This window comes from Dendropsophus ebraccatus, chromosome 6 (assembly GCF_027789765.1).
Source record: "Dendropsophus ebraccatus isolate aDenEbr1 chromosome 6, aDenEbr1.pat, whole genome shotgun sequence".
Taxonomy (NCBI): domain Eukaryota; kingdom Metazoa; phylum Chordata; class Amphibia; order Anura; family Hylidae; genus Dendropsophus; species Dendropsophus ebraccatus.
Genome location: NC_091459.1, coordinates 1,289,189 through 1,315,212, shown reverse-complemented (window position 1 = coordinate 1,315,212; position 26,024 = coordinate 1,289,189). Strand labels below are relative to the sequence as shown.

Sequence of the window (26,024 nt, the reverse complement as noted above, 5' to 3'; positions counted from 1 at the left end):
GTGAGGTGTATGGGCCGGGCAGTGACCAGGTGACAGGCAGCAGTGTAATGTGGGCGGTGTCTCTCTGTATAGTGAGGTGTATGGGCCGGGCAGTGACCATGGTGACAGGCAGCAGTGTAATGTGGAGCGCGGTGTCTCTCTGTATAGTGAGGTGTATGGGCCGGGCAGTGACCATGGTGACAGGCAGCAGTGTAATGTGGAGCGCGGTGTCTCTGTATAGTGAGGTGTATGGGCCGGGCAGTGACCATGGTGACAGGCAGCAGTGTAATGTGGAGCGGGTGTCTCTGTATAGTGAGGTGTATGGGCCGGGCAGTGACCATGGTGACAGGCAGCAGTGTGATGTGGAGCGGGTGTCTCTGTATAGTGAGGTGTATGGGCCGGGCAGTGACCATGGTGACAGGCAGCAGTGTAATGTGGAGCGCGGTGTCTCTCTGTATAGTGAGGTGTATGGGCCGGGCAGTGACCAGGTGACAGGCAGCAGTGTAATGTGGGCGGTGTCTCTCTGTATAGTGAGGTGTATGGGCCGGGCAGTGACCATGGTGACAGGCAGCAGTGTGATGTGGAGCGCGGTGTCTCTCTGTATAGTGAGGTGTATGGGCCGGGCAGTGACCATGGTGACAGGCAGCAGTGTAATGTGGAGCGGGTGTCTCTGTATAGTGAGGTGTATGGGCCGGGCAGTGACCATGGTGACAGGCAGCAGTGTAATGTGGAGCGGGTGTCTCTGTATAGTGAGGTGTATGGGCCGGGCAGTGACCATGGTGACAGGCAGCAGTGTAATGTGGAGCGCGGTGTCTCTCTGTATAGTGAGGTGTATGGGCCGGGCAGTGACCATGGTGACAGGCAGCAGTGTGATGTGGAGCGGGTGTCTCTGTATAGTGAGGTGTATGGGCCGGGCAGTGACCATGGTGACAGGCAGCAGTGTAATGTGGAGCGGGTGTCTCTGTATAGTGAGGTGTATGGGCCGGGCAGTGACCATGGTGACAGGCAGCAGTGTAATGTGGAGCGCGGTGTCTCTCTGTATAGTGAGGTGTATGGGCCGGGCAGTGACCATGGTGACAGGCAGCAGTGTAATGTGGAGCGCGGTGTCTCTCTGTATAGTGAGGTGTATGGGCCGGGCAGTGACCATGGTGACAGGCAGCAGTGTAATGTGGAGCGCGGTGTCTCTCTGTATAGTGAGGTGTATGGGCCGGGCAGTGACCATGGTGACAGGCAGCAGTGTAATGTGGAGCGGGTGTCTCTCTGTATAGTGAGGTGTATGGGCCGGGCAGTGACCATGGTGACAGGCAGCAGTGTAATGTGGAGCGCGGTGTCTCTCTGTATAGTGAGGTGTATGGGCCTGGCAGTGACCATGGTGACAGGCAGCAGTGTAATGTGGAGCGCGGTGTCTCTCTGTATAGTGAGGTGTATGGGCCGGGCAGTGACCATGGTGACAGGCAGCAGTGTAATGTGGAGCGCGTGTGCTCTGTATAGGTGAGGTGTATGGGCCGGGCAGTGACCATGGTGACAGGCAGCAGTGTAATGTTGGAGCGCGGTGTCTCTCTGTATAGTGAGGTGTATGGGCCTGGCAGTGACCATGGTTGACAGCAGCAGTGTAATGTGGAGCGCGTGTCTCTCTGTATAGTGAGGTGTATGGGCCGGCAGTGACCATGGTGACAGGCAGCAGTGTTAATGTGGAGCGCGGTGTCATCTCTGTATAGTAGGGTGATGGGCCGGAGGAGGGCAGTGACCATGGGGTGACAGGCGAGCAGTGTAATGTGGAGGGCGGGTGTCTCTGTAGTAGTGAGGTGTATGGGCCCGGCCTGACCATGGTGACAGGCAGCAGTGTAATGTGGAGCGGGTGTCTCTCTGTATAGTGAGGTGTATGGGGCAGGGCAGTGACGCATGGTGACAGGACAGCAGTGTAATGTTGAGCGGGTGTCATCTGTATAGTGAGGTGTTATGGGCCGGGCAGTGGACCATGGTGACAGGCAGCAGTGTAATGTGGAGCGCGGGTGTCTCTTCTGTATAGTGAGGTGTATGGGTCCGGGCAGTGACCATGGTGACAGGCAGCAGTGTAATGTGGAGGCGGTGTCTCTGTATAGTGAGGTGTATGGGCCGGGCAGTGACCATGGTGACAGGCAGCAGTGTGATGTGGAGCGCGGGTGTCTCTCTGTATAGTGAGGTGTATGGGCCGGGCAGTGACCATGGTTGACAGGCAGCAGTGTAATGTGGAGCGGGTGCTCTCTGTATAGTGAGGTGTATGGGCCGGGCAGTGACCATGGTGACAGGCAGCAGTGTAATGTGGAGCGCGGTGTCTCTCTGTATAGTGAGGTGTATGGGCCGGGCAGTGACCATGGTGACAGGCAGCAGTGTAATGTGGAGCGCGGTGTCTCCTGTATAGTGAGGTGTATGGGCCGGGCAGTGACCATGGTGACAGGCAGCAGTGTAATGTGGAGCGCGGTGTCTCTCTGTATAGTGAGGTGTATGGGCCGGGCAGTGACCAGGTGACAGGCAGCAGTGTAATGTGGAGCGGGTGTCCTCTGTATAGGGAGGTGTATGGGCCGGGCAGTGACCATGGTGACAGGCAGCAGTGTAATGTGGAGCGCGGTGTCCTCTCTGTATAGTGAGGTGTATGGGCCGGGCCATGACCAATGGTGACAGGCAGCAGTGTAATGTGGAGCGCGGTGTCTCTGTATAGTGAGGTGTATGGGCCGGCAGTTGACCATGGTGACAGGCAGCAGTGTAATGTTGGAGCGGGTGTCCTCTGTATAGTGAGGTGTATGGGCCGTGCAGTGACCATGGTGACAGGCAGCAGTGTATGTGGAGCGGGTGTCTCTGTATAGTGAGGTGTATGGGCCGTGGCAGTGACCATGGTGACAGGCAAGCAGTGTATGGGGAGAGCGGTGTCTCTCTGTATAGTGAGGTGTATGGGCGGGGCAGTGACCATGGTGACAGGCAGCGTGTAATGTGGCGCGGTGTCTCTCTGTATAGTGAGGTGTATGGGCCGGGCAGTGACCATGGTGACAGGCAGCAGTGTGATGTGGAGCGCGGTGTCTCTCTGTATAGTGAGGTGTATGGGCCGGGCAGTGACCATGGTGACAGGCAGCAGTGTAATGTGGAGCGGGTGTCTCTGTATAGTGAGGTGTATGGGCCGGGCAGTGACCATGGTGACAGGCAGCAGTGTAATGTGGAGCGGGTGTCTCTGTATAGTGAGGTGTATGGGCCGGGCAGTGACCATGGTGACAGGCAGCAGTGTGATGTGGAGCGCGGTGTCTCTCTGTATAGTGAGGTGTATGGGCCGGGCAGTGACCATGGTGACAGGCAGCAGTGTGATGTGGAGCGGGTGTCTCTGTATAGTGAGGTGTATGGGCCGGGCAGTGACCATGGTGACAGGCAGCAGTGTAATGTGGAGCGGGTGTCTCTGTATAGTGAGGTGTATGGGCCGGGCAGTGACCATGGTGACAGGCAGCAGTGTAATGTGGAAGACGCGGTGTCTCTCTGTATAGTGGGGTGTATGGGCCGGAGCAGTGACCATGGTGACAGGCAGGCAGTGTTAAATGTGAGCGCGGTGTCTCTCTGTATAGTGAGGTGTATGGGCCGGGCAGTTGACCATGGTGACAGGCAGCAGTGTAATGTGGAGCGGCGGTGTCCTCTCTGTATAGTGAGGTGTATGGGGCCGGGCAGTGACCATGGTGACAGGCAGCAGTTGTAATGTGGAGCGGGGTGTCTCTGTATAGGTGAGGTGTATGGCCGGGCAGTGACCGGGGTGACAGGCAGCAGTGTGAATGTGGAGCGCGTGTCTCTCTGTATAGTGAGGGTGTATGGGCCGGCAGATGACCATGGTGACAGGCAGCAGTGTAATGTGGAGCGGCGGTGTCTCTGTATAGTGAGGTGTATGGCCGGGCAGTGACCATGGTGACAGGCAGCAGTGTAATGTGGGAGCGCGGTGTCTCTGTATAGTGAAGGTGTATGGGCCGGGCAGTGACCATGGTGACAGGCAGCAGTGTAATGTGGAGCGGGTGTCTCTGTATAGTGAGGTGTATGGGCCGGGCAGTGACCATGGTGACAGGCAGCAGTGTGATGTGGAGCGCGGTGTCTCTCTGTATAGTGAGGTGTATGGGCCGGGCAGTGACCATGGTGACAGGCAGCAGTGTAATGTGGAGCGCGGTGTCTCTCTGTATAGTGAGGTGTATGGGCCGGGCAGTGACCATGGTGACAGGCAGCAGTGTAATGTGGAGCGCGGTGTCTCTCTGTATAGTGAGGTGTATGGGCCGGGCAGTGACCATGGTGACAGGCAGCAGTGTAATGTGGAGCGGGTGTCTCTGTATAGTGAGGTGTATGGGCCGGGCAGTGACCATGGTGACAGGCAGCAGTGTAATGTGGAGCGGGTGTCTCTCTGTATAGTGAGGTGTATGGGCCGGGCAGTGACCATGGTGACAGGCAGCAGTGTAATGTGGAGCGCGGTGTCTCTCTGTATAGTGAGGTGTATGGGCCGGGCAGTGACCATGGTGACAGGCAGCAGTGTAATGTGGAGCGGGTGTCCTCTGTATAGTGAGGTGTAATGGGCCGGGCAGTGACCATGGTGACAGGCAGCAGTGTAATGTGGAGCGCGGTGTCTCATCTGTATAGTGAGGTGTATGTGGCCGGGCAGTGACCATGGTGACAGGCAGCAGTGTATGTGGAGCGCGGTGTCTCTCTGTATAGTGAGGTGTATGGGCCCGGGCAGTGACCATGGGTGACAGGCAGCAGTGTGATGTGGAGCGCGGGTGTCTCTCTGTATAGTGAGGTGTATATGGGCCGGGCAGTGACCATGGTGACAGGCAGCAGTGTATGTGGAGCGCGGTGTCTCTCTGTATAGTGAGGTGTATGGGCCGGGCAGTGACCATGGTGACAGGCAGCAGTGTAATGTGGAGCGCGGTGTCTCTCTGTAGTAGTGAGGTGTATGGGCCGGGCAGTGACCATGGTGACAGGCAGCAGTGTAATGTGGAGCGGGTGTCCTCTGTATAGTGAGGTGTATGGGGCCGGGCAGTGACCATGGTGACAGGCAGCAGTGTAATGTGGAGCGCGGTGTCTCTCTGTATAGTGAGGTGTATGGGCCGGGCAGTGACCATGGTGACAGGCAGCAGTGTAATGTGGAGCGCGGTGTCTCTCTGTATAGTGAGGTGTATGGGCCGGGCAGTGACCATGGTGACAGGCAGCAGTGTAATGTGGAGCGCGGTGTCTCTGTATAGTGAGGTGTATGGGCCGGGCAGTGACCATGGTGACAGGCAGCAGTGTAATGTGGAGCGCGGTGTCTCTCTGTATAGTGAGGTGTATGGGCCGGGCAGTGACCATGGTGACAGGCAGCAGTGTAATGTGGAGCGCGGTGTCTCTCTGTATAGTGAGGTGTATGGGCCGGGGCAGTGACCATGGTGACAGGCAGCAGTGTAATGTGGAGCGCGGTGTCTCTCGTATAGTGAGGTGTATGGGCCGGTGCAGTGACCATGGTGACAGGCAGCAGTGTAATGTGGAGGCGGGTGTCTCTGTATAGTGAGGTGTATGGGCCGGGCAGTGCCATGGTGACAGGCAGCAGTGTAATGTGGAGCGGGAGTGTCCTCTGTATAGTGAGGTGTATGGGCCGGGCAGTGACCAATGGTGACAGGCAGCAAGTGTATGTAGGAGCGCGGTGTCATCTCTGTATAGTGAGGTGTATGGGGCCGGGCAGTGAACCATGGTGACAGGCAGCAGTGTAATGTGGAGCGGGTGTCTCTGTATAGTGAGGTGTATGGCCCGGGCAGTGACCATGGGTGACAGGCAGCAGTGTAATGTGGAGCGGGTGTCTCTGTATAGTGAGGTGTATGGGCCAAAGGGCAGTGACCATGGTGACAGGCAGCAGTGTAGATGTGGAGCGGGTGTCTCTGTATAGTGAGGTTTATGGGCGGGCAGTGACCATGGTGACAGGCAGCAGTGTGATGTGGAGCGCGGTGTCTCTCTGTAGAGTGAGGTGTATGGGCCGGGCAGTGACCATGGTGACAGGCAGGCAGTGTATGTGGGAGCGGGTGTCTCTGTATAGTGAGGTGTATGGGACCGGGCAGTGACCATGGTGACAGGCAGCAGTGTAATGTGGGCGGGTGTCTCTGTATAGTGAGGTGTATGGGCCGGGCAGTGACCATGGTGACAGGCAGCAGTGTAATGTGAGCGCGGTGTCTCTCTGTATAGTGAGGTGTATGGGCCGGGCAGTGACCATGGTGACAGGCAGCAGGTGTAATGTGGAGCGCGGTGTCTCTCTGTATAGTGAGGTGTATGGGCCGGGCAGTGACCATGGTGACAGGCAGCAGTGTAATGTGGAGCGGGTGTCTCTGTATAGTGAGGTGTAATGGGCCGGGCAGTGACCATGGTGACAGGGCAGCAGTGTAAGTGTGGAGGCGCGGTGTCTCTCTGTATAGTGAGGTTGTATGGGCCGGGCAGTGACCATGGTGACAGGCAGCAGTGTAATGTGGAGCGGTGTCTCTCTGTATGTGAGGTGTATGGGCCGGGCAGTGACCATGGTGACAGGCAGCAGTGTAATGTGGAGCGGGTGTCTCTGTATAGTGAGGTGTATGGGCCGGGCAGTGACCATGGTGACAGGCAGCAGTGTAATGTGGAGCGCGGTGTCTCTCTGTATAGTGAGGTGTATGGGCCGGGCAGTGACCATGGTGACAGGCAGCCAGTGTAATGTGGAGCGGGTGTCTCTGTATAGTGAGGTGTATGGGCCGGGCAGTGGACCATGGTGACAGGCAGCAGTGTAATGTGGAGCGGTGTGTCTCTGTATAGTGAGGTGTATGGGCCGGGCAGTGACCATGGTGACAGGCAGCAGTGTGATGTGGAGCGCGGTGTCTCTCTGTATAGTGAGGTGTATGGGCCGGGCAGTGACCATGGTGGACAGGCAGCAGTGTAATGTGGAGCGCGGTGTCTCTCTGTATAGTGAGGTGTATGGGCCGGGCAGTGACCAGGTGACAGGCAGCAGTGTAATGTGGAGCGCGGTTGTCTCTCTGTATAGTGAGGTGTATGGGCCGGGCAGTGACCATGGTGACAGGCAGCAGTGTGATGTGGAGCGCGGTGTCTCTCTGTATAGTGAGGTGTATGGGCCGGGCAGTGACCATGGTGACAGGCAGCAGTGTAATGTGGAGCGGGTGTCTCTGTATAGTGAGGTGTATGGGCCGGGCAGTGACCATGGTGACAGGCAGCAGTGTAATGTGGAGCGGGTGTCTCTGTATAGTGAGGTGTATGGGGCCGGGCAGTGACCATGGTGACAGGCAGCAGTGTAATGTGGGCGGTGTCCTCTCTGTATAGTGAGGTGTATGGGCCGGGCAGTGACCATGGTGACAGGCAGCAGTGTAATGTGGAGCGGGTGTCTCTGTATAGTGAGGTGTATGGGCCGGGCAGTGACCATGGTGACAGGCAGCAGTGTAATGTGGAGCGGGTGTCTCTCTGTATAGTGAGGTGTATGGGCCGGGCAGGTGACCATGGTGACAGGCAGCAGTGTAATGTGGAGCGCGGTGTCTCTCTGTATAGTGAGGTGTATGGGCCCCGGGCAGTGACCATGGTGACAGGCAGCAGTGTAATGTGGAGCGCGGTGTACTCTCTGTATAGTGAGGTGTATGGGCCGGGCAGTGACCATGGTGACAGGCAGCAGTGTAATGTGGAGCGCGGTGTCTCTGTATAGTGAGGTGTATGGGCCGGGCAGGTGACCATGGTGACAGGCAGCAGTGTAATGTGGAGCGGCGGTGTCTCTCTGTATAGTGAGGTGTATGGGCCGGGCAGTGACCATGGTGACAGGCAGCAGTGTAATGTGGAGCGCGGTGTCTCTGTATAGTGAGGTGTATGGGCCGGGCAGAGTGACCATGGTGACAGGCAGCAGTGTAATGTGGAGCGCGGTGTCTCTCTGTAGAGTGAGGTGTATGGGCCGGGCAGTGACCATGGTGACAGGCAGCAGTGTAATGTGGAGCGCGGTGTCTCTGTATAGTGAGGTGTATGGGCCGGGCAGTGACCATGGTGACAGGCAGCAGTGTAATGTGGAGCGCGGTGTCTCTCTGTATAGTGAGGTGTATGGGCCTGGCAGTGACCATGGTGACAGGCAGCAGTGTAATGTGGAGCCGGTGTCTCTCTGTATAGTGAGGTGTATGGGCCGGGCAGTGACCATGGTGACAGGCAGCAGTGTAATGTGGAGCGCGGTGTCTCTCTCCTCTCCCGGCCCCTCCCCCACCTCCTCCTCTCTGGCTGCTCAGTGGGGACACAGCCGGAGGGGAGAGGGCCCCCTGCAGCAGCTATGACAGGTGGCCTCCTTCTGGGTGATGTCTCTGCATGTGGAGCTCCCCCAGAGCAGACAGGCCTCCAGTATCCAGCTCTCTGGTCGGGACAGAAGGGGAGGGCAGTAGGGATTGTCTGCACACACCATGCAGCTCTCTGATCCCTCCACATACATCTCCTGCACACCTGTCCTGCTCTTCATGAAGGGTGAGTGTGCTTATGTGTGTGCAAATATGTGTGTTATGTCAACATTATGTAGGATGGTGTGTAAATGTGTAAGGGCTGAACTGGGAGGTGAAGGTTCTCTCCACTACAGCTAATACTTTTCCCAATATACTATACTAGTCCTATGTGTCAGCAATACAACTACTACCCTCAATATACTATACTAGTGCTATGTGTCAGCAATACAACTACTACCCTCAATATACTATACTAGTGCTATGTGTCAGCAATACAACTACTACCCTCAATATACTAGTGCTATGTGTCAGCAATACAACTACTACCCTCAATATACTATACTAGTCCTATGTGTCAGCCATACAACTACTACCCTCAATATACTATACTAGTCCTATGTGTCAGCCATACAACTACTACCCTCAATATACTATACTAGTCCTATGTGTCAGCCATACAACTACTACCCTCAATATACTATACTAGTGCTATGTGTCAGCAATACAACTACTACCCTCAATATACTATACTAGTCCTATGTGTCAGCAATACAACTACTACCCTCAATATACTATACTAGTCCTATGTGTCAGCAATACAACTACTACCCTCAATATACTATACTAGTGCTATGTGTCAGCAATACAACTACTACCCTCAATATACTATACTAGTGCTATGTGTCAGCAATACAACTACTACCCTCAATATACTATACTAGTGCTATGTGTCAGCAATACAACTACTACCCTCAATATACTATACTAGTGCTATGTGTCAGCATGTAGTTGTATAGCTGTGTCAGCACTAGTATAGTATATTGGGGATAGTAGTTGTATGGCTGACATTGCACTAGTATAGTATATTGGGGATAGTAGTTGTATGGCTGACATTGCACTAGTATAGTATATTGGGGATAGTAGTTGTATGGCTGACATTGCACTAGTATAGTATATTGGGGATAGTAGTTGTATGGCTGACATTGCACTAGTATAGTATATTGGGGATAGTAGTTGTATGGCTGACATTGCACTAGTATAGTATATTGGGGATAGTAGTTGTATGGCTGACATTGCACTAGTATAGTATATTGGGGATAGTAGTTGTATGGCTGACATTGCACTAGTATAGCATATTGGGGATAGTAGTTGTATAGCTATGTGTCAGCAATACAACTACTATCCTCAATATACTATACTAGTGCAATGTCAGCCATACAACTACTATCCCCAATATACTATACTAGTGCTATGTCAGCCATACAACTACTATCCCCAATATACTATACTAGTGCAATGTCAGCCATACAACTACTATCCCCAATATACTATACTAGTGCAATGTCAGCCATACAACTACTATCCCCAATATACTATACTAGTGCAATGTCAGCCATACAACTACTATCCTCAATATACAATGCTAGTGCTATGTGTCAGCCATACAACTACAAGTACTACCCCCATAATACTATACTGTGTGTGTGTCAGCTATACTACAGCTACCCCCAACATACTATACTGTGTGTGTCAGCCATACTACTGCTACCCCCAACATACTATACTGTGTGTGTGTGTCCGCCATACTACTGCTACCCCCAACATATTATATTGTGTGTGTCCGCCATACTACTGCTACCCCCAACATACTATACTGTGTGTGTGTGTGTGTGAGCTATACTACTGCTACCCCCAACATATTATATTGTGTGTGTCCGCCATACTACTGCTACCCCCAACATACTATACTGTGTGTGTCCGCCATACTACTGCTTCCCCCAACATACTATACTGTGTGTCAGCCATACTACTGCTTCCCCCAACATACTATACTGTGTGTCCGCCATACTACTGCTATCCCCAACATACTATACTGTGTGTGTCCGCCATACTACTGCTTCCCCCAACATACTATACTGTGTGTCCGCCATACTACTGCTTCCCCCAACATACTATACTGTGTGTGTCCGCCATACTACTGCTTCCCCCAACATACTATACTGTGTGTCCGCCATACTACTGCTTCCCCCAACATACTATACTGTGTGTGTCCGCCATACTACTGCTACCCCCAACATACTATACTGTGTGTCCGCCATACTACTGCTATCCCCAACATACTATACTGTGTGTCCGCCATACTACTGCTATCCCCAACATACTATACTGTGTGTCCGCCATACTACTGCTACCCCCAACATATTATATTGTGTGTGTGAGCTATACTACTGCTACCCCCAACATACTATACTGTGTGTCCGCCATACTACTGCTACCCCCAACATACTATACTGTGTGTCCGCCATACAACTACTACCCCCAACATATTATATTGTGTGTGAGCTATACTACAGCTACCCCCAACATACTATACTGTGTGTGTCAGCCATACTACTGCTACCCCCAACATACTATACTGTGTGTGTGTGTGTCCGCCATACTACTGCTACCCCCAACATATTATATTGTGTGTGTCCGCCATACTACTGCTTCCCCCAACATACTATACTGTGTGTCCGCCATACTACTGCTATCCCCAACATACTATACTGTGTGTCCACCATACTACTGCTACCCCCAACATACTATACTGTGTGTCCGCCATACTACTGCTACCCCCAACATACTATACTGTGTGTGTCCGCCATACTACTGCTTCCCCCAACATACTATACTGTGTGTCCGCCATACTACTGCTACCCCCAACATACTATACTGTGTGACCGCCATACTACTGCTACCCCCAACATACTATACTGTGTGACCGCCATACTACTGCTACCCCCAACATACTATACTGTGTGTCAGCCATACTACTGCTACCCCCAACATACTATACTGTGTGTCCGCCATACTACTGCTACCCCCAACATACTATACTGTGTGTCTGCCATACTACTGCTACCCCCAACATACTATACTGTGTGTGTCAGCTATACTACTGCTACCCCCAACATACTATACTGTGTGTCCGCCATACTACTGCTACCCCCAACATACTATACTGTGTGTCAGCCATACTACTGCTATCCCCAACATACTATACTGTGTGTCAGCCATACTACTGCTATCCCCAACATACTATACTGTGTGTCAGCCATACTACTGCTACCCCCAACATACTATACTGTGTGTGTGTGTGTGTGTGTGTCCGCCATACTACTGCTACCCCCAACATACTATACTGTGTGACCGCCATACTACTGCTACCCCCAACATACTATACTGTGTGTCAGCCATACTACTGCTACCCCCCAACATACTATACTGTGTGTCCACCATACTACTGCTACCCCCAACATACTATACTGTGTGTCCGCCATACTACTGCTACCCCCAACATACTATACTGTGTGTCCACCATACTACTGCTACCCCCAACATACTATACTGTGTGTGTGAGCCATACTACTACTAACTCTAACTACTTTAATAAAAACAAAGAAAGGGGAAAAATTGGCATCATCGCATGTGTAATTGCACTATTAAATTATCACCTTCCTAAACTCGCATGGTATACAGTGTTTGCAAAAAAAAAAAAAAAAAAAAAAAGTAATGCAGTGGTACCTTGGTTTAAGAGTAACTTGGTTTAGGAGCGTTTTGGTTTAAGAGCTCACAGTTTTTCAAAATTGTGACTTGGTGTAAGAGCTCCCTGTACTGGGTGGGAGGGGGAGTGGGGGAGGGGCATGGTCTGCATAGCGGGGTCTACAGCACTGTACTCTGACCCAGGAAGTCTCCCTCACCTTCCAATCATAGCAGATCCACTTCAGGCTGAGGCTTACATCAGGGGACAGGACTGTGGAGGTAATCTCTCCATAGCTGTAACCCCTCTCTCCCCGGACAGAGTGCTGCATGTATGTGCCCACATCTGCCCTGCTCATTCCTTCCTGCTCCCTGCAGTCTCTGTCCGCCCTGGTGTTTCCCATCCTCTCCATTACGGTACAGTAACTTATAATATCACAGATTCTGCTGCTTCTGAATGTTTGTTTCATCTGTTTTACATGTTATTCAGAATAATAAATCATTATATTTGGGGTGTGGAACCAATTGTCTGCATTTCTATGATTTCTTATGGGAAAATTTGCTTTGGTATAAAAGAGTGGATTTGGAATACAAGCGCGGTCCTGGAACGAATTATGCTCGTAATCCAAGGCACCACTGTACATGCAAACACGGTACCGAAAAGCTGCAGACCATGGTGCACAAAAATAACTCTCAGACAGCCCTACAGGTTGAAAGATTAAAAAAGTTATGGCAATCAGAATACAGCAATTTTGAACAGTCTTAAAATTGGGGAGCATTATATCTGCAGTCAGGGGGGGGGGGGGCAGCATTATATTGAATTATTATGGGGGTTATATGCTAAGTACCGAAATGGTATCAAGTATCAAAATAAAAAAGTTGGTATTGGTATTAAACTCAAAAATCTGGTTTCGTGACATCACTAATGTATATAATGTCATGCACTGTATGTTATACACATGTGTGATATGTGTGCGTATATATATATATGTGTGTGTGTGTGTGTGGGGTGGGTGTATATATGATGTCATGCTTTTTGTGCATTAGGTCCTCCTGTTCACATGAAAAAAATGTTCTGAGGGTGCCTTAACACACACTGGATCTGCAGCGGATGATTTGATTTGGAGCCTCTTCATAGAGGGCAGGGAATTCCCACCCACTGGGGGCGGGCCGGTTGACCTCCAGTGCTTTAGCACGGCCTGGTACCGCTGGATAGAATGGCGCCATACACAGGAACCGGGCCGCGGTTCCTCATGACGGCGCCGTTCTATCGGTGTATTAAATTCAAGGGGATGTACCTGGTGGTACATCCTCTTTAAAGGGGTGTTCTCACCTGCTAACATGCAGCACACAGCAGTGAACTGAATTTCTGCAGACGAGAAATTCCCTTTAAAAAAAAAAAAACATTCTAAACATTCTATGCTGCTTGCATATGGTGCCACTAAACGATTGCATATGTGACTGGCAATGTGCATGCATCGTTGGTAACATACACGGGTTTATGCAAAGTCGCTGTACTAATGTTAAAGGTTTGGCGCTGGTTGTGTCTTTGTATGTAGGGTGGGCCCCTAGAATCAGTTTCCCTGGTGGGCCCAAGGTACCCAGTCCGACACTGCTGGGATCTCCCCATTGTCTAACAGTGATATGTACTGGGATCTCCCCATTGTCTAACAGTGATATGTACTGGGATCTCCCCATTGTCTAACAGTGATCTGTACTGGGATCTCCCCATTGTCTAACCGTGATCTGTACTGGGATCTCCCCATTGTCTAACAGTGATCTGTACTGGGATCTCCCCATTGTCTAACAGTGATCTGTACTGGGATCTCCCCATTGTCTAACAGTGATCTGTACTGGGATCTCCCCATTGTCTAACAGTGATCTGCACTGGGATCTCCCCATTGTCTAACAGTGATCTGTACTGGGATCTCCCCATTGTCTAACAGTGATCTGTACTGGGATCTCCCCATTGTCTAACAGTGATCTGTACTGGGATCTCCCCATTGTCTAACAGTGATCTGTGCGGCTGATAGAAAAGAGGAACTGACTCTTTTTTTTTTGATTTGTGTGTTTTTTACCTCCTATTCCGCGTCCTCCTCTGCGCCCTCGTGTTACTTTTCTTTTTCTTGCCATGTATTTCACCACTGTGTTCCTTTGTATCGGGGGAATAATTACTGGGGTTTTGAAGTCTTTCCCTCCTCATTGGGGTAATGCAGATCTTCTTGTGAGTGACAATTCGTTCCCCCCTTTATTCTTTCACATTTAGCGTTCTATCTAATTCATAAGATGCAGGATGAACAGTAATCACTAAATAATAGGCGGGGACAGGGACAGGCATTAGGCAGGGGCAGACAGGCAGGGACAGGGACAGGCAGTATGCAGGGACAGAGACAGGCAGGGACAGGCATTGGACAGGGACAGGCAGTATGCAGGGACAGGGACAGGCAGGGACAGGCATTGGACAGGGACAGGCAGTATGCAGGGAGTGGGACAGGCAGTATGCAGGGACAAGGACAGGCAGGGACAGGGACAGGCAGTATGCAGAGACAGGGACAGGCATTGGACAGGGACAGGTAGTATGCAGGGGCAGGCAGGGACAGGGACAGGCATTGGACAGGGACAGGCAGTGACCAGGAAAGGCAGTATGCAGAGAGAAGGACAGGCAGGGACAGGGACAGGCAGTATGCAAGGGCAGGCAGGGACAGGGACAGGCATTGGACAGGGACAGGCAGTATGCAGGGACAGGCAGGCAGGGACAGGGACAGGCATTGGACAGGGACAGGCAGTATGCAGGGACAGGGACAGGCATTGGACAGGGACAGGTAGGCAGGGAAAGGGACAGGCATTGGACAGGGACAGGCAGTATGCAGGGACAGGGAGTATGCAGGGACAGGGGCAGGCAGGGACAGGGACAGGCATTGGACAGGGACAGGCAGTATGCAGGGACAGGCAGGCAGGGACAGGCATTGGACAGGGACAGGCAGTATGCAGGGACAGGCAGGCAGGGACAGGCATTGGACAGGGACAGGCAGTATGCAGGGACAGGGACAGGCAGTAGGCAGGGACAGGGTGGGGGAGACTCGCTTTAGGGCCCCCTTGCACACACCCTGCTGAAGGGAGCGCTGCAGCTGAAATGAGTAAAATATCACAGTGCCCCCCCCCCCCCCCCCCTTACTTGCATGGTAAAAATACAGTAAGCAAAATCTTTCCCTTCACATATTTTATTATTAGACATGGGACCTTTGATATATTTGGGGTGACATTTGGGGTGCCTGTGTAAAATTGCTTGTTGACCGCAGCATCTGAAGGGTTAAATGGCCAAAAACATTGCAATCTCTGCAGTAGTGATGGGAGTGTGGCTGTGTAACATCGGGCTTCCAACGTCCATTGTAAGAGAAAACTCCACACTAGACCAGTTTGATAGCGGACGTGGTCACAACGTCCATGCAATTGTACAGGCATGTGCCCCAACACAAAAAACTAACAAATTATTCCAAAGTAGGAAAAGCTGGAGCGCAAGGACTTAGGAATAATTTCCCACCATCGATTGGACAGACTCTGCTTCTGAGCCCACCCAGTCCTAAGAAAGTGCTAGAAAGTCCTGGGGGGGGGAGGACATTGCTGCCATAGATATATACTAGTATGTCCTGGGGGGGGGAGGACATTGCTGCCATAGATATATACTAGTATGTCCTGGGGGGGGAGGACATTGCTGCCATAGATATATACTAGTATGTCCTGGGGGGGGGGGAGGACATTGCTGCCATAGATATATACTAGTATGTCCTGGGGGGAGAAGTATATTGCTGCCATAGATATATACTAGTATGTCCTGGGGGGGGGGGACATTGCTGCCATAGATATATACTAGTATGTCCTGGGGGGGAGGGGAGGACATTGCTGCCATAGATATATACTAGTATGTCCTGGGGGGGGGGGGGGGAGGACATTGCTGCCATAGATATATACTAGTATGTCCTGGGGGGGGGGAGGAGTACATTGCTGCCATAGATATATACTAGTATGTCCTGGGGGGGGGAGGACATTGCTGCCATAGATATATACTAGTATGTCCTGGGGGGGGAGGACATTGCTGCCATAGATATATACTAGTATGTCCTGGGGGGGGGGGGGGAGGACATTGCTGCCAAAGATATATACTAGTATGTCCTGGGGGGGGGGGAGGACATTGCTGCCATAGATATATACTAGTATGTCCTGGGGGGGAGGGGAGTACATTGCTGCCATAGATATATACTAGTATGTCCTGGGGGGGGGGGGGGGAGGACATTGCTGCCATAGATATATACTAGTATGTCCTGGGGGGGAGGGGAGGACATTGCTGCCATAGATATATACTAGTATGTCCTGGGGGGGAGGACATTGCTGCCATAGATATATACTAGTATGTCCTGGGGGGGAGGGGAGGACATTGCTGCCATAGATATATACTAGTATGTCCTGGGGGGGGGGGGGGAGGACATTGCTGCCATAGATATATACTAGTATGTCCTGGGGGGGGAGGGGAGGACATTGCTGCCATAGATATATACTAGTATGTCCTGGGGGGGAGGACATTGCTGCCATAGATATATACTAGTATGTCCTGGGGGGGGGAGGACATTGCTGCCATAGATATATACTAGTATGTCCTGGGGGGGGAGGACATTGCTGCCATAGATATATACTAGTATGTCCTGGGGGGGGGGAGTACATTGCTGCCATAGATATATACTAGTATGTCCTGGGGGGGAGGGAGGACATTGCTGCCATAGATATATACTAGTATGTCCTGGGGGGGGGGGGGGGAGGACATTGCTGCCATAGATATATACTAGTATGTCCTGGGGGGGAGGGGAGGACATTGCTGCCATAGATATATACTAGTATGTCCTGAGGGGGGGGAGGAGGACATTGCTGCCATAGATATATACTAGTATGTCCTGAGGGGGGAGGACATTGCTGCCATAGATATATACTAGTATGTCCTGGGGGGAGGGGAGGACATTGCTGCCATAGATATATACTAGTATGTCCTGGGGGGGAGGACATTGCTGCCATAGATATATACTAGTATGTCCTGGGGGAGGGGAGGACATTGCTGCCATAGATATATACTAGTATGTCCTGGGGGGGGGAGGACATTACTGCCATAGATATATTACTAGTATGTCCTGGGGGGGAGGGGGAGGAATGCTGCCATAGATATATACTAGTATGTCCTGGGGGGGGAGGACATTGCTGCCATAGATATATACTAGTATGTCCTGGGGGGGGAGGACATTGCTGCCATAGATATATACTAGTATGTCCTGGGGGGGGGGGGAGGACATTGCTGCCATAGATATATACTAGTATGTCCTGGGGGGGAGGACATTGCTGCCATAGATATATACTAGTATGTCCTGGGGGGGGGGGGAGGACATTGCTGCCATAGATATATACTAGTATGTCCTGGGGGGGGGAGGACATTGCTGCCATAGATATATACTAGTATGTCCTGGAGGAGAAGTATATTGCTGCCATAGATATATACTAGTATGTCCTGGGGGGGGAGGGGAGGACATTGCTGCCATAGATATATACTAGTATGTCCTGGGGGGGGAGGACATTGCTGCCATAGATATATACTAGTATGTCCTGGGGGGGGGGGAGGACATTGCTGCCATAGATATATACTAGTATGTCCTGGGGGGGGAGGGGAGGACATTGCTGCCATAGATATATACTAGTATGTCCTGGGGGAGGAGGACATTGCTGCCATAGATATATACTAGTATGTCCTGGGGGGGGAGGACATTGCTGCCATAGATATATACTAGTATGTCCTGGGGGGGGGGGGGGGAGGACATTGCTGCCATAGATATATACTAGTATGTCCTGGGGGGGAGGACATTGCTGCCATAGATATATACTAGTATGTCCTGGGGGGGGGGGGGGAGGACATTGCTGCCATAGATATATACTAGTATGTCCTGGGGGGAGGGGAGGGGAGGACATTGCTGCCATAGATATATACTAGTATGTCCTGGGGGGGGGGGAGGACATTGCTGCCATAGATATATACTAGTATGTCCTGGGGGGGGGGAGGACATTGCTGCCATAGATATATACTAGTATGTCCTGGGGGGGGAGGACATTGCTGCCATAGATATATACTAGTATGTCCTGGGGGAGGGGAGGACATTGCTGCCATAGATATATACTAGTATGTCCTGGGGGGGAGGGAGGACATTGCTGCCATAGATATATACTAGTATGTCCTGGGGGGGGGAGGGGAGGACATTGCTGCCATAGATATATACTAGTATGTCCTGGGGGGAGGGGAGGACATTGCTGCCATAGATATATACTAGTATGTCCTGGGGGGGGAGGACATTGCTGCCATAGATATATACTAGTATGTCCTGGGGGGGAGGACATTGCTGCCATAGATATATACTAGTATGTCCTGGGGGGGGGGGGGAGGACATTGCTGCCATAGATATATACTAGTATGTCCTGGGGGGGGGGGAGTACATTGCTGCCATAGATATATACTAGTATGTCCTGGGGGGGGGGGGGGGAGTACATTGCTGCCATAGATATATACTAGTATGTCCTGGGGGGGGAGGACATTGCTGCCATAGATATATACTAGTATGTCCTGGGGGGGGGGGGAGTACATTGCTGCCATAGATATATACTAGTATGTCCTGGGGGGGGGGGGGGAGTACATTGCTGCCATAGATATATACTAGTATGTCCTGGGGGGGGGGGGGGAGTACATTGCTGCCATAGATATATACTAGTATGTCCTGGGGGGGGAGGACATTGCTGCCATAGATATATACTAGTATGTCCTGGGGGGGGAGGACATTGCTGCCATAGATATATACTAGTATGTCCTGGGGGAGGGGAGGACATTGCTGCCATAGATATATACTAGTATGTCCTGGGGGGGAGGACATTGATGCCATAGATATATACTAGTATGTCCTGGGGGGGGAGGACATTGCTGCCATAGATATATACTAGTATGTCCTGGGGGGAGGACATTGCTGCCATAGATATATACTAGTATGTCCGGGGGGGGAGGGGAGTAGTACATTGCGCCATAGATATATACCTAGTATGTCCTGGGGGGGGGGGGGGGAGGACATTGCTGCCTATAGATATATACTAGTATGTCTGGGGGGGGGAAGGACATTGCTGCCATAGATATAATACGCTATGTCCTGGGTGGGGGGAGGACCTGCTGCCCTAATAGATATATACTAGTATGTCCTGGGGGGGGGTAGGACATTGCTGCCATAGATATATACTAGTATGTCCTGGGGGGAGGGGAGGACATTGCTGCCATAGATATATACTAGTATGTCCTGGGGTGGGGGGGAGGACATTGCTGCCATAGATATATACTAGTATCTGTCCTGGGGGGGGGGGGGAGGACATGCTGCCATAGATATATACTAGTATGTCCTGGGGGGGGGGGGAGGACATTGCTGCCATAGATATATACTAGTATGTCCTGGGGGGGAGGGGGAGGACATTGCTGCCATAGATATATACTAGTATGTCCTGGGGGGGGGGGAGGACATTGCTGCCATAGATATATACTAGTATGTCCTGGGGGGAGGGGAGGACATTGCTGCCATAGATATATACTAGTATGTCCTGGGGGGGAGGACATTGCTGCCATAGATATATACTAGTATGTCCTGGAGGGAGAAGTATATTGCTGCCATAGATATATACTAGTATGTCCTGGGGGGGGAGGGGAGGACATTGCTGCCATAGATATATACTAGTATGTCCTGGGGGGGGGGGGAGGACATTGCTGCCATAGATATATACTAGTATGTCCTGGGGGGGGGGGAGGACATTGCTGCCATAGATATATACTAGTATGTCCTGGGGGGGGGAGGAGGACATTGCTGCCATAGATATATACTAGTATGTCCTGGGGGGGGGGGGGAGGACATTGCTGCCATAGATATATACTAGTATGTCCTGGGGGGGGAGGACATTGCTGCCATAGATATATACTAGTATGTCCTGGGGGGGGGGGGAGTACATTGCTGCCATAGATATATACTAGTATGTCCTGGGGGGGGAGGACATTGCTGCCATAGATATATACTAGTATGTCCTGGGGGGGAGGGAGGACATTGCTGCCATAGATATATACTAGTATGTCCTGGGGGGGGAGGGAGGACATTGCTGCCATAGATATATACTAGTATGTCCTGGGGGGGGGGGGGGAGGACATTGCTGCCATAGATATATACTAGTATGTCCTGGGGGGGGGGGGAGGACATTGCTGCCATAGATATATACTAGTATGTCCTGGGGGGGGGGGGGAGGACATTGCTGCCATAGATATATACTAGTATGTCCTGGGGGGGGGGGGGAGGACATTGCTGCCATAGATATATACTAGTATGTCCTGGGGGGGAGGGGAGGACATTGCTGCCATAGATATATACTAGTATGTCCTGGGGGGGGGGGGGAGTACATTGCTGCCATAGATATATACTAGTATGTCCTGGGGGGGGAGGACATTGCTGCCATAGATATATACTAGTATGTCCTGGGGGGGGGGGAGGACATTGCTGCCATAGATATATACTAGTATGTCCTGGGGGGGGGGGAGGACATTGCTGCCCATAGATATATACTAGTATGTCCTGGGGGGGGAGGACATTGCTGCCATAGATATATACTAGTATGTCCTGGGGGGGGGGGAGGACATTGCTGCCATAGATATATACTAGTATGTCCGGGGGGGGGAGGACATTGCTGCCATAGATATATACTAGTATGTCCTGGGGGAGGGGAGGACATTGCTGCCATAGATATATACTAGTATGTCCTGGGGGGGAGGGGAGGACATTGCTGCCATAGATATATACTAGTATGTCCTGGGGGGGGAGGACATTGCTGCCATAGATATATACTAGTATGTCCTGGGGGGGGAGGGGAGGACATTGCTGCCATAGATATATACTAGTATGTCCTGGGGGGGGAGGACATTGCTGCCATAGATATATACTAGTATGTCCTGGGGGGGGGGGAGGACATTGCTGCCATAGATATATACTAGTATGTCCTGGGGGGGAGGACATTGCTGCCATAGATATATACTAGTATGTCCTGGGGGGAGGGGAGGACATTGCTGCCATAGATATATACTAGTATGTCCTGGGGGGGGGGGGGGGGGGGAGGACATTGCTGCCATAGATATATACTAGTATGTCCTGGGGGGGAGGACATTGCTGCCATAGATATATACTAGTATGTCCTGGGGGGGGGAGGACATTGCTGCCATAGATATATACTAGTATGTCCTGGGGGGGAGGACATTGCTGCCATAGATATATACTAGTATGTCCTGGGGGGGGAGGGGAGTACATTGCTGCCATAGATATATACTAGTATGTCCTGGGGGGGGAGGGGAGTACATTGCTGCCATAGATATATACTAGTATGTCCTGGGGGGGGGGGAGGACATTGCTGCCATAGATATATACTAGTATGTCCTGGGGGGGAGGGGAGGACATTGCTGCCATAGATATATACTAGTATGTCCTGGGGGGGGAGGACATTGCTGCCATAGATATATACTAGTATGTCCTGGGGGGGGAGGGGAGGACATTGCTGCCATAGATATATACTAGTATGTCCTGGGGGGGAGGGGAGGACATTGCTGCCATAGATATATACTAGTATGTCCTGGGGGGGGAGGACATTGCTGCCATAGATATATACTAGTATGTCCTGGGGGGGGGGGAGGACATTGCTGCCATAGATATATACTAGTATGTCCTGGGGGGGAGGGGAGGACATTGCTGCCATAGATATATACTAGTATGTCCTGGGGGGGGAGGGGAGGACATTGCTGCCATAGATATATACTAGTATGTCCTGGGGGGGAGGGAGGACATTGCTGCCATAGATATATACTAGTATGTCCTGGGGGGGGGGGGAGGACATTGCTGCCATAGATATATACTAGTATGTCCTGGGGGGGGGGGGGGAGGACATTGCTGCCATAGATATATACTAGTATGTCCTGGGGGGGGGGGGGGAGGACATTGCGGCCATAGATATATACTAGTATGTCCTGGGGGGAGGGCGAGGACATTGCTGCCATAGATATACTAGTATGTCCTGGGGGGGAGGACATTGCTGCATAGATATATACTAGTATGTCCTGGGGGAGGGGGAGGACATTGGCTGCCATAGATATATATAGTATGTCCTGGGGGGCGAGGGCGAGGACATTGCTGCCATAGATATATACTAGTATGTCCTGGGGGGAGGGGAGGACATTGCTGCCATAGATATATACTAGTATGTCCTGGGGGGGGGGGGAGGACATTGCTGCCATAGATATATACTAGTATGTCCTGGGGGGGGGGGAGGACATTGCTGCCATAGATATATAATAGTATGTCCGGGGGGGAGGGGGAGGACATTGCTGCCATAGATATATACTAGTATGTCCTGGGGGGAGGGGAGGGACATTGCTGCATAGATATATACTAGTATGTCCTGTGGGGGAGGGAGGACATTGCTGCCATAGATATATACTAGATGTCCTGGGGGGGAGGACATTGCTGCCATAGATATATACTAGTATGTCCTGGGGGGGGGAGGACATTGCTGCCATAGATATATACTAGTAGTATGTCCTGGGGGGGAGGGGAGGACATTACTGCCATAGATATATACTAGTATGTCCTGGGGGGGGGGGAGGACATTGCTGCCATAGATATATACTAGTATGTCCTGGGGGGGAGGGAGGACATTGCTGCCATAGATATATACTAGTATGTCCTGGGGGGGGGGGAGGACATTGCTGCCATAGATATATACTAGTATGTCCTGGGGGGGGGGGGAGTACATTACTGCCATAGATATATACTAGTATGTCCTGGGGGGGGGGAGGACATTGCTGCCATAGATATATACTAGTATGTCCTGGGGGGGGAGGACATTGCTGCCATAGATATATACTAGTATGTCCTGGGGGGGAGGACATTGCTGCCATAGATATATACTAGTATGTCCTGGGGGGGGGGGAGGACATTGCTGCCATAGATATATACTAGTATGTCCTGGGGGGGGGAGGGAGGACATTGCTGCCATAGATATATACTAGTATGTCCTGGGGGGGGGAGGACATTGCTGCCATAGATATATACTAGTATGTCCTGGGGGGGAGGACATTGCTGCCATAGATATATACTAGTATGTCCTGGGGGGGAGGACATTGCTGCCATAGATATATACTAGTATGTCCTGGGGGGGAGGACATTGCTGCCATAGATATATACTAGTATGTCCTGGGGGGGGGGGGAGGACATTGCTGCCATAGATATATACTAGTATGTCCTGGGGGGGGGGGGAGGACATTGCTGCCATAGATATATACTAGTATGTCCTGGGGGTGGGGGAGGGGAGGACATTGCTGCCATAGATATATACTAGTATGTCCTGGGGGGGAGGACAATGCTGCCATAGATATATACTAGTATGTCCTGGGGGGGGGGGGAGGACATTGCTGCCATAGATATATACTAGTATGTCCTGGGGGGGGAGTACATTGCTGCCATAGATATATACTAGTATGTCCTGGAGGCAGAAGTATATTACTGCCATAGATATATACTAGTATGTCCTGGGGGGGGAGGACATTGCTGCCATAGATATATACTAGTATGTCCTGGGGGGGAGGGGTTATACGGAGCCATGTGTCTCTCATGTCCCATGTAGAGATGAGCGAACTGGGTTCTGGTTCGAGTCCATCAGAACCCGAACGTTCGGCATGTGATTAGCGGGGGCGGCTGAACTTGGATAAAGCTGTAAGGTTGTCTGGAAAACATGGATACAGCCACTGACTATATCCAGGATTTCCCCATAGCCTTAGGGCTTTATCCAACTCCAGCAGCCACCGCTAATCAGATGCCGAACGATCGAGTTGGGACCTCCAGCTGCTCCAGGGTCGCTCATCTCTAGTCCCATATATAAGTTGGATTCCTCATACATAATTTACCAACATGGACATTTTTGTTCAAGTATTAAGATTATTATGTAGTTTTTATAATTTGTTACTTTTTCTTCCCGTTTTTATGGCAACTCGCTGGACCGTATGTTTGCTAAGTAAAACATATATTTTTATGCAAAACTGAGAAGTGAGAAGAAACGACTTTTTCAGCATTTTGTTTTGTTTCTTGGTCGTGTTTGATATTAGGGACTTTGGCTGGAAATCCTTCATGTTCTGATATATATATATATATATATATATATATATATATATATATATACAGCGCCACATTTTCTACATTACCTGCAAATGATTCATCATCGTGCAGGTTGCAAAGTGAGGCCATTTTCTAATGAAATGATGTGTGTAGTCAATGGAACCAAAGCCATTAGCACAGTCAGACATCACAAATTTATCTGCCATTTAGCGGTACAGATTCTTGGCCGGGGGGGATGGGAAACCAAAGGATTTGCTAATGGAGAAAAAATAGCAGCAGCGCTTTATGGCTTTGGGAATTGATGGAAAAAAGTCCTAAGTCTGCGCACGTGTATATGTCTGATCATTTGGATGTTTGCAAATATTATGCAAAAAAACCCCAAAAATGATACAAATATGATAAAGAAGAGACTTACCTGTACTAATTCCTGCATTACCGCAATCTCCAGAAGAACAAGGTGCTAAATGGCTTCTAGGTGACTGAGGCGGCGATTCGTCAGAACCTGAGGAGATACAAACAGGACTGCTCGGTACTGGGGTCTGTATGTATATGGTACCCCACATGTCTGACCTTAGGCCGATAACGCTCAGCATCTCCCAGCCAGTAAGGGACCGGATGATGTCACAGCTTCCGCCATTTTAGAGAGATCAGGTATTAGAAGAAAACTATTGTTATGCTGCGTTTACACGGAACGATTATCGTTCAAATTTTCGCAATAACGATCGCAGAAAGGTCAGTGCTTATCTATGAACTTACTGAGAGAAGATTGCAGGGTGTTGTGCTGTGCAGGACTGCTCTGTGCTCACTCACTCCTAACAGCCCCTCCCCTCTCCATAGCCACATAATGGAGACAGAAATCCTGCTTCTTCTGCAGTGAGGGGGCAGGCTGGGAGATTGCTTTTTCACTACAGAAGGAAACTCTTTTAGTACATAAAACCTATTACAGAGTTTCTTAAAATCGCTTGTACTGTTGATATTTAATGTTTTCAGAAAAATGACCCTGAAATGACAGTTACGCTTTAAGGGTTCACTATAATCCACAGTTGCTGCGTCTTTTGCACAGCTCCAGGGGATATAAAACACCACTCCTCACAGATCTTAGACTTACAAGAGAGGGTGAGCATAGTTGAGGATGAGCTGACTACAGCGAAGACCCAACTTCAGAGAACTCAGACAAAATGCCTATCTCAGAGATAAAACCGACGATTTAGAGAACCGCTCCCGCAACTATGCAGACAAAGCCCTACTGCTCCAGTCATACAAGAAAGCTAACTCCCATCTGCTCCTGAGAGGACATAAAGTGCTCCTTCTCCATGACTACTCCGTGGAAGTGGTTAAGAGGCGGAAGGCATTCTCACAAATTTGCTCTACTCTAGTCCGTAAACAGATTCGCTTCGCCCTCCTTTTCCCAGCCATGCTGAAAATCATCCGAAACGATGGCTCCTTTCAACTTTACCACACTCCAGAGGAGGCCTGGGCTTTCCTAGATACGCTCAAGGAGCCAGCACCGTCGCCAGTGGACAAGACAAAGCGACGCAGAACAGAATCACCGCCGTCAGAACAAGAACCGAATATGGAGGTCACGGCCTGAGATCACCATTAATGAAGAAGAGAACGAACTTACTTACCTAGTAACGCACAATGCCACCGACAGGCGGTATCCCATATGCTGCCATGCTTATTAGAATACTAACCTTGCCCGATCACTCTCAAAGTCCTCTTTTGTCCTCCCCTCTTCCCTATACTACTTATCCCCCTCCCCCCCCCCCCCTTTCTCAATCCACCACTCTATGTACCTTTATCCCCCTATGGAGAGTGATTCCCC

General features: G+C 50.9%; 1 protein-coding gene across 1 annotated transcript in view; it reads right to left on the bottom strand.

Moving 5' to 3' along the window:
• The window catches only part of LOC138794595 (trichohyalin-like), a 44,000-nt gene extending 19,368 nt beyond the window's left edge, over nucleotides 1–24,632 (bottom strand). Inside the window, exon 1 of the mRNA XM_069973359.1 lies at nucleotides 24,615–24,632. Coding sequence (XP_069829460.1) covers nucleotides 24,615–24,632 — 18 coding nt within the window. The remainder of the gene's footprint in view (nucleotides 1–24,614) is intronic.
• Between the last annotated feature and the right edge of the window lie 1,392 nt (nucleotides 24,633–26,024).